The sequence below is a fragment of the Montipora capricornis genome, chromosome 1 (genome assembly GCF_036669925.1).
Source record: "Montipora capricornis isolate CH-2021 chromosome 1, ASM3666992v2, whole genome shotgun sequence".
Lineage (NCBI taxonomy): Eukaryota > Metazoa > Cnidaria > Anthozoa > Scleractinia > Acroporidae > Montipora > Montipora capricornis.
This window is the reverse complement of record NC_090883.1, coordinates 35647477-35657476: the sequence shown is the minus strand read 5'-3', so window position 1 is coordinate 35657476 and position 10000 is coordinate 35647477. Positions and strand designations below refer to the sequence as shown.

Here is a 10000-nt window from a genome sequence, read left to right as displayed (position 1 = left end):
CAGAGCAACGGTAAAACTAAAACTCCCTAGAATCGCGCTGAAACGGCTAGAAATGCTAAGAACATACCATAAATAAGACAACGAGGCAGGGTAAGAAATTCTGATGTATTTTTATTTCTATTTTTATGTCCTAAATTCTCCATACAAATCCTCATAAAATTTATGTAACACAACGATTCTCCGTGAGCTTGGGGTACCTATGGTTAAGTTGTACGTGATTGTCAAACTACAGATCATCAAATTGGCAAGTGCTTCTTAATTTTTATCTATAGGAAGTGGAAGATGACCTGGAAATAAATATTTTTCAAGTTTCCAGTTCTGTGACGTCTTTCGTTTCGAAAATACGGCATTTTGAATTTCCTAAGTGTTATTCACTGGGTGTCCTGTGGTACGTGTTACTCAAAAACAGAAGGGACTGAGTTGGGTGAAAAAATGAGCCAAACTCCCCACCCCCGCGACAAAATAATGGGCCAAAAGTATCAAAAGCCCCCACCAGTGGCCAGAATAATACCCTTTAGACCTTGTTGCACACAATGAGAGTGCAAGTTATGTACCTACCACTCACCTTTCGTTCAGCTATCTCTCACGAACGTGGGAAGTACATTCGAACTCCTTCTAGGTATCTTCCAAGATGGCGGAGTTATTTACAGCCAACCTCGTTCCCAGGGTCTTTCCCTCACTACTTGGGGAGGGAAAAGCCTTGGGATCGAGCATGGTTGATTTCCAAGCCCTCTTCAGTATCCAAGATGGTAGCCATGTCAAATCTGGGGATATGTCGTTTTGCTGTACCCAAAACTAGACCCATTATTAAAGAGGTTCGAAATTTCAAACATTTTGTCGAAGTGGATTTTATTAATGACCTTAATGGCCTTGCATACGGCGGGAGCCACTGAAATTTAAACTGACCAATCAGAATTCAGCGAGCGGGAAAAACTGTGCTATCCTTGTGCTATCTGACGTCACGCCAATTGTCTACGTTCTGATTGGTTGGATCGGTGGACATTCGCTCAGCCTTCTTTTGAGACTCTCTTGACCGTTGCTTCTTTGAAAATGACGCATTGTTCTGACAATCAATTTGCCAATCCACATTATCCAGTTTATGACATGGGCTAGCATGTGATTAACAACCAGGATCGCTTTTTGAACTTTATTCTGTAGAAGACGACGTTGCTGACTGAACATTTTTACGACGAAATCCCTTGGTTTGTTCAGCACTTTGATGTCCGATAACTGAGCCGCTCTAACGAGTGTTGGGTCAATCACATTTGGTCGTCTGACCTTTTGAAGTTCTTTCAGCACTTGTTTGTGTGTGTCCATCATGATCGAACTTCAGGTGAATAGTGAGGGGAACAATTTTTCGTTCATCTGCTGTGCCAAACAACAAACAATCCTGTTAGGTGCTCCACGTGCTTGGCAAGTTTTGCACGACCATCGTCTATCAGATCTGGAGTGGAGTTTTCTTTCCGTGATTACAACTTGCGATCGTTCTACAAACATCCACGTAGCATGCAGCACTTTTTTAGTGACTCGAGGATCCTGTTTTGCTGTTTCAAAGGGAGTCGTGCATTCTTGAGCAGTTAATTTGTTTGTTCTTCAGTGCTTGTATTTTTTCGTTTGTTCCTGATGTCGCAAAGCAACTTTGATGATTTGAAAGGACTTGAATCCTTAATTGAATTAGCGATTTTTTTTATTAAGGAACCAACAAGTGAATGGTACACAAAATTAGGAGAAACTGTTGGTTGAATGGACAATAATTGTAGCCATAACAATGCACGGCATCAACAATGGTTTCCCTTGTAAAATATTAGTTTAAAGGGTTTGTTAAAGCTGTTTCCCATTTTATAGGGCACTGTGGTTGCCAGATTCACTTTCAAACTTATCATGGAAACGTAAATCAATACCAGTGAAAAGTCAGTCCCTTGAATTGTTGATAGAAAATTAATTTAAATGCATATTGAAACATCAGTTGAGGAATATTTTTTTTCATTCCCACTTTGTGAACCTAACATACATTGCTGCTGTTTGTTTATTGCTTGGTCATTCAATGTCCTGATCACATCAAATTATTTAATTTTTAGGTATTGTCTCAGACCTCCATAGAGACACTATCTTTATCTAAAAACTTAACTGGTTGCTTTTTGGAGCCCTTTTGTGGCATATTTAGATAGGCAGGAAATGCTCCACATTTTATGGTAAATAGTTCTGCATGGTTTTAAGGAATATATTGCAGCCAAATCTAATTTAATATGAGACTAAAATATGCTGTTTCACATTTTGTGAATTTAAAGACTATTAATATTGTTTGCGCTTGTTTTAAAAGGCTTAAGGTTAGCGTTCAAAAGTGTTCCTTCAATAACCTTATTCTGTAAAGATTACCTTGGGAGAATTGGATTAAGGCCAGTTTTTTCTTCTAGCTTCTTTCCCCATTGCCCTCTGAGAATGGAGTTAATTTGGTTTTGCCCAATGTTGAAAGATGAAACAATGCCTAAACCAGCCGCAAGGAATACTTCATTGTGCTTTTTTACAAACATGGGCATGAGGGTGCTTGTAAGCATCTGACCATGTCAGGCTCTTATGTAGCCTTTAATTTACTCCCGTCGGACCCGTTTGACCTTTTAGCATCCTGTATAGTGTCCCTCACTGAAAGGATTAATAAATATGTATATGTATGTGTGTACCATTGTTTCGCATGCTAAAGTGTTATTATAAATAATTTATTTCTCTAAGAGAGTCTTCTTTTCGTGTCGGTGATTCAAAAATTGTTGGAATTGCTTGTTTGAGCTGTTGGATGAAAGAGGCAGAAGATTTGATAAGGCCCTCCTGTGGGGAGGGGTCCTTGTTCCCATTAAATATTTGCTTGTGTTTCCAGGTTGTTCCCCAAATTACTTTCAAACTTGTTCCCAGCTTTTTGATCCCTAAAATTTAAATTGGTTTTCTACCCTTCGCTAAAATATTTTGATATTGTTACTCTGTTCCCCAGTTCAAATTAGCCATGTTCTCTTCCCCAAAACCCCTGGGAGTGCCTCTTTGATGTTGATTCTCTTATTGGCTTCATAGTAATTCACTGTAGAATTGCAAGACACAGCAAGTTCTTATTTGGAAGTGAGGGAAAAGTTTTGAACGAATTTTCACACAATACAAGAAACACAATTTTGACTGCCCCTTCTAGTCTATTCTAGATCTTGCTCTTTTCGGACATGATTCAGCTTGTTTGCACCTTTCTGGCGACCTGCGTGAGGGCAAGCTCTAGAAGCTCTTCCTTAGTGAGCCTTTGCTGAAAAACTTTCCAAGTCTGGCTTTCCCGTGTTAGGGGCCGAGGTTTTTGTGCAAAATTCATCAGCGACTTCCTTGCAGCTTATAAACGGTGTTCCCTCGAGCAATGGTCAATAAAAGTTTTGTAGTGCTTGTACAAATTTTCGCTACTTAAAAACGTATGTTTACACGAAACAAATATCAACTTGGCAATTTTTCTTTCCCGATATTCCATTTAAAATTCACGTGAGCGCTATTAATAAAGGGCCAGAAAACCATTTAATTTAATGGCAATTTTTTTGTCAACAAACATGAGTTGTCCGCGAGCAGAATTCGAACGTAAGCTGTTGTGCTTTGGCTGTTATTTATGTTTTTTCTTACTATTCTAAGACGAATTCAGGCTGATATTTTCGAATAAAGTGTAAGAAGACGGCAAAACCGTATTGATAATGTATTTATTTGTGTTCACCTCGCGAATAAAGACTGGTCGCATCTTTTCCACGGGGTAGATCGACAGCAATGCCATTTACGCACAACCGAAATGCACTGTTACCGGTGAAAGGGCAAATGATTGACAGGATAGCACGGTTTTGACTGCCGCGCGCACTGCGGGCGCGGGTTCCGTATGCAAGGATAGGGCCTCGTGGCAAAATGTTGAATGTTTTGACGACCCTAACTTAGCTTGGCAAGCATGGAAGTCTGATTTTAATGCAATTTTAGATCACCATGCCCCTATCAGATATATGCGTGTGAGACAATCATCAGTACCATGGCTCACGTTTGACATAAAGAAAATGATGAAGGAACGAGATTATCATAAAAAACATGCTATTAAATACGGCTCGCACAACCACTGGATACTTAATCAATCTGCCAGGAATAAGGTAAATTGTATAATGTGTAAAGCGAAATCTGACTACTTTCGCCTGAAAATCGATGCGTCCGAGGCTACTGACCCTAAGGCGGGCTGGAAATTAATAAATTCACTTACAGGCAAAGGTAATAAATCTTCCCCTGTCAATGATATTCTTGTTAACGATAAAATTGTTTCTGACGATAAAGATATTTCCAAGTCATTTAATGATTTCTTTGTAAACATAGGACCAACTTTGGCCGCTGAATCAACGAAAAGGTCCTCGAATAGCGTTAACACATATCTCAGTAACATTCAGAATAGTTTTCCAGCCGTTCGATTCTCTAATATACCAGTGGAAAATGTCGCGCTTACGCTAAAAAACTTAAAGGTGTCGAAAAGCACTGGCCTTGATAAGATTCCTGCCAAGGTCCTTAAAATCGCGTCTAGTATAATTGCTCCATCTTTGACTTTTATATTTAATTTGTCACTTTCCTCTGGAATTTTTATTGATGACTGGAAAAATGCGCGTGTGTGCCCGGTCTATAAAGGCAATGACCGTCGTGCTATGGGAAATTATAGACCCATTTCAATCCTGCCAATAATAAGTAAAGTTTTCGAGAAAGAAGTTTTTCAACAGCTTTTTCACTATTTGAAAGTTCATTCTGTTCTCTCTAAATTCCAGTCTGGTTTCCGCCCTCTCCACTCGACTGTCTCGGCGTTGATTCAAATGTGCGATGATTGGTCTGATAATATGGATAAGGGAAAATCCACAGGTGTAGTTTTTATTGATGTTCGTAAGGCCTTCGATTCAGTTGATCATTCGATTTTACTAGAGAAAGTTAAGTTTTATGGAGTCGCTGATAGAGAATTGATGTGGTTCAAGTCTTATCTTACTGCCCGACAACAACAATGTTTAATAAATGGTTGCTTATCTTCTCAAAGTAACTTACTCTGTGTAGTTCCCCAAGGCTCTATTCTTGGCCCTCTCCTTTTCCTTATCTACATAAATGATTTACCAAATTGTTTACAAATACACTACCCCCTGTTTATATGCAGAAGATACTCAAATCTTTACCTCTAGTTTTGATATTGGCGCACTTGCCAATAATATAAATTCTGATTTAAAAAATCTAAGCGACTGGCTCACTGTAAGCTCCAATTCCACCCTCTCAAAACTAAGTTAATGGTTGTTGGGTCAACATATAATTTGAACACTAAATCTGGAGATTTACCTAATGTAATCTCCGTTGATAATAATTTGGTTTCACGCGTAACCTCTAACAAATGTTTGGGAGTTCTACTAGATGAAAAGCTTACATTTGAAACTCATATTGAGTATATATGTAGAAAGGCATGGTAAGAATTAAGCCTTTTGTCCCCACAGATCACTCATTCAACCTTGTTTTGATTACTGCTCACCTCTGTGGGATACATTTGTAAGCAACTGAAAGATAAATTACAACAAAATCAAAATCGTGCGGGAAGGGTTATTACAGGCTCTTCATATGATGTTAGGTCCACAGATGTGTTGAATAACCTGAAATGGAAAACCCTTGAAACCAGGCGCTTCCATACAAAGGCTACCCTTATGTATAAAATCCTCAATAACCTATCTGCCCCCTAACTGAGTAACTCCTTTGTAAAGCTGAATGATACTAACATAAATTACAATCTTAGGAATATCGAGACTGATCTAGCACTTCCAAGGCTATACACAAATTTTTTGAAGCGCAGCTTTAAGTATAGTGGTGCAATGCTCTGGAATAATCTTTCCTATGAGGCAAAGACCGCAAAATCGCTTTCTGATTTCAAACGCAAACTTGCCTCCTCGCCCTCCATGCCTTCTACTGGATCGCACTGATTCTATGTAATATACTTCTATTTTAAATATATATATATATATATATATATATATATATATACTTTATTGTAACGCGTTTACCTACGCCCCACCTGGAAACCAGCTTTTGTTGTGGCTAGCGTAGTGAAATAAAGTTGTATTGTATTGTATTGTATTGTATTGATCAAAATCCCTACCCTGGGGACTTGATGTAAATCTTATAAGAGTCATGTTACATGATATGTAATATTGAACATGTGGTTGGTTAAAACTATAGTTATTATGACGTCAGAAGGGCATACACAGCGTGTAGCCGTATTGTGTAGTGACGGCATTGACACCCAGTCACTGGGCATCATTTTGGAATCCTTACATGTCCGCAATCAGTTGTGACGGTCACAAAGACCTCGTTGCCAGAAGCTTAGAGCACCTTCCTTTTGTCATAACTGGCCGGCCAGACCTGCCGGTTACTGTTTGCAAAAAAAAATGCAGCAATTTGAAGAAACACTTGCTTAATAATTCTTCGCATTCTGTTCATTTGAAGGATGATATTACTGGACGCGAACACACGATTGTACATTTGCAGAACATTGCTCTGCGGATCACTGAGCTGTGAAACAATCTCAGAGTTTGTACTTCATGTTTTCAATAGGAGGTGGAAGAGTGATGGAAAATATGAGGAGCAAAAGACTAGGAGCGTCCCCTGGATAGTACCCCTAGTCTGTTTTGTCCTCAAATATTTAACATAAAGCTGCTACTTATTTTGTTTTCATAGGCTGCATTCCACGTCAAGTAAATATCAAGTTGCTTGCTCTTCATTCCGATGCCCTCAAACTTTCTACGAACTCTTATAGTCAAGAGAATGATGTTATACTTAAAGAGCGGGCTACGACAGGCGAAAATCAGTCATCGAATTCCGGAACTAGTGTCAGTACCAAAACACAAAATGAGTCCTCGTTAGTAACTAACTTTACACGAAGGAGCGAGTTGAAGGGATCAAGCAGCGATGCGGGAGAGACACAATACGACTGCAGAAGACTTAGCAACAGGTCATCGGTGAGTAAGAAATTCATTTTTTTTTTTCCTGAGAGATGCGAAGAGGGCCGCAGACACAAGTGAACTGATTAGTTTGAGAAACCACAGTGGAAAGTATCTCCTCCTCCGTGGCAATGGGGCTACATGTTCTTGTTGAGTGCTATATGTGTGCTTCCGATCAAACTTTTGTGAAAACACGATCAGAAATTTGGGTTTTTAAGCAAAAAAGGATTAGAAATAAGACAACTTTTAAATGAGACCAGATAGCCTTCATTAAAGATGGTTTCTGTCAAATTCTTGCCAAATAAGAATGTAAAGGTACAGAGGGCTTAGTTTTTTAGTTATATTCAATTCCCGAGGCATGAATTTGCTTTAAACTATTGTTTGTTTCCTAAAATAATAATAATAATAATAATAATAATAATAATAATAATAATAATAATAATAATAAGATCCTCTTGAAGAACAAGATTTGAAAAAGAGAAGCTATGATCCTCGCATTTATGAAGGCAATTTTGAAAGACAATATTCCGGTTTTTAATATTATTTTAGAGTACATACTACTTTTAAAACATGTTATTGTCTAGTTTAGTATTGGTATTTTGTTATACGTTTTTCATGTTACATGTCAAGTTTTCTTGAATCGCCAACGTTGGCTGTGGGTTCCTGATTCTCCACTCCACAAACTTAAAGGAGACTTGTACGAATGTGGCATTGTGGGATTGTTTGGGTAGAAGGGAAGTACATGTCAGTATTTGTCTTCGACCAAAGACGCTTACAAATCGAAAAAAAAGTCGGATTCACGGAATTCGGCATGTGCCACTTAAAAAGGGACTGCTAATTTGCGAATACTACTAGACGCGAGGCTTAAACAGATTGTTGAATATTATATACTTAAGTATGGTCCCGAGGGAAACAGTTAGTTTTGTTTTCCCGAGAGTCCTCACGTTTCCCGAGACGAAGTCGAGGGAAACGTCAGGGCTCGAGGGAAGACAAAACTAACTAGTTTCCCGAGGGACCAGACATTAAGTGCTTTGTTATATATTTACACTTTTCCTGCAACAATCGCGGCAAAACATCTGGAGCGGGCAACATCTGCGGAATTGAATCCTGGTCGGGATACGTTTGAATTTGATCAGGGCCACGTGACAAAGAATCAACCAATCACAGTGCTCGTTGAGCGAAAGTCTAGGTATATAACAATAGCTCATACATATCATGATGGCTAAGCCAATCAAAACTCTAGAGTTGCATTTTTGACACATCCAAAGGACAAAGATTTTTTTTACTTTTGTTCACGCCTAAAACAATCACGTGACTTTGATGTTGCCACAGGAATACCCAAGGCAGTTGTTTAGGACCGATACTATTCATCATGTACACATCGCGCTTGTTCCACGTCGTAAAGAAACACCTACCAAACATTCAATGTTATGCAGATGTGCCTCAATTATACTTATCATTCAGACCTGATTCAACAACATCTCAAGACGAGGCAGTATTTTCCATAGAACGCTGTATATCTGATATTTGTGCCTGGATGACTAGCAACTGCCTTAATTAAGCTGAATGATACCAAGACTGAATTTCTGGTCATAGGATCTCGTCAACAGCTGACTAAAATCAAAATCGATAGCATTCGTATTGGCGCAATCGAGATCAAAAAAGTCTCATCAGTTCGTAACTTGGGAGCTTGGTTCGACACTTCTATGACAATGACCACACACTTTGTAAGGCCTGCAGTAAAGCTTTCTTTGGCTTGTGCAAAATATAGAAAATCAGAAAGTTCCTATCAGAAAAGACTACTGTTACACTTATTCACGCTTTCCTTACCTCACATCTGGACTATTATAACTCACTTTTCTATGGTGTACCAAAGTGTCAAATAGATCGACTTCAAAATGTCTTAAATGCAGCTGCACGTGTTACTCAACAGGTCCCTAGATACAGTCATATACCACCAGCCCTGACAAGTCTACATTAGCTTCCAGTTGGTTTTCGAGTAAAGTTCAAAATCGCTCTACAAGTATTCAAAGTTCTCAAAGGAATGGTGCCATCCTATCGGAGTGGGATGTTACAATCAAAGCCTATATCACGCTATTCCCTGCGTAGTAACAACGAAAACGGTTTGATCATTCCTCGAACAAGATGCAAAACTTTTGGTGATCGTGCATTTCAACGGCGGGCCCACAAATATGGAACAATCTTCCTCTACACATTAGAGAGACTAAAAACCTTGATAATTTAAAAATAAACTAAAAACACGCCTTTTTAAAGAAGCTTTTTATAAAGAACACTAATATCCAAGGACACTTTTATTTCCATTTTACTGTGATTATAGATATTCGTCAAATATTGAGACATTTTAAAGGACATTTTAACAAAAAGTATTATAGTAGCATTATGACTTTGTACATATTTTAACTATTTAACTTTCCGATAAATTTTATAGCACCTAGAATTTTTATATAGGCGCTATATAAATATATTCATTATCGTTATTATTACTATATTGCATGATCTAATATTTTTAAAAAATCAATTAGTATAGGGTGATGATTTCAAGGCATAAGTAGATCCTCGACCAATTAGGGTGAACATATTTTCACAATCACTGAAACTATTACAGTACTAATATAAAGGTTCCTGAAGGGGTAAAATGGGAGCTGCAATTGACCTCAATACGTTTTGGTGGAGAAAATGGTATTTGATCACCCGGAATGAGATTCTGCCAATGGAAGTCCTTGATGAGAATGGGTTTAGTATTATCAGACGTTATCAGGATCTCTCTGAGTCCTCTGATGCTAGCAACGATGTATCGGAACCTCTAAGTTCCTGGCTTCGCACTTCTTTTGGTCCCCTATGCAATTTAAGGCGGCGAAATACGAGATACAAAAACCCTCAACTTGGCGCGCAACATTGTTTCGTTGCAAGTTTGGGTCGATGTCTCCCGTTTTTCACCTTGCATGATCAACTTGTCGCGCAACAAAAACATCTGTTGCGGGTTGAAGAAAGTT

General features: G+C 38.5%; 1 protein-coding gene across 2 annotated transcripts in view; it reads left to right on the top strand.

The window, feature by feature from the left end:
* LOC138040447 (N-acetyl-beta-glucosaminyl-glycoprotein 4-beta-N-acetylgalactosaminyltransferase 1-like) overlaps window positions 1-10000 on the top strand; it is a 37419-nt gene that overhangs the window by 1113 nt on the left and 26306 nt on the right. For both annotated transcript variants that reach the window (XM_068886174.1, XM_068886179.1), the window contains exon 2: window positions 6724-7004. In XM_068886174.1, the coding sequence (XP_068742275.1) occupies window positions 6724-7004 (281 nt within the window). The remainder of the gene's footprint in view (window positions 1-6723; window positions 7005-10000) is intronic.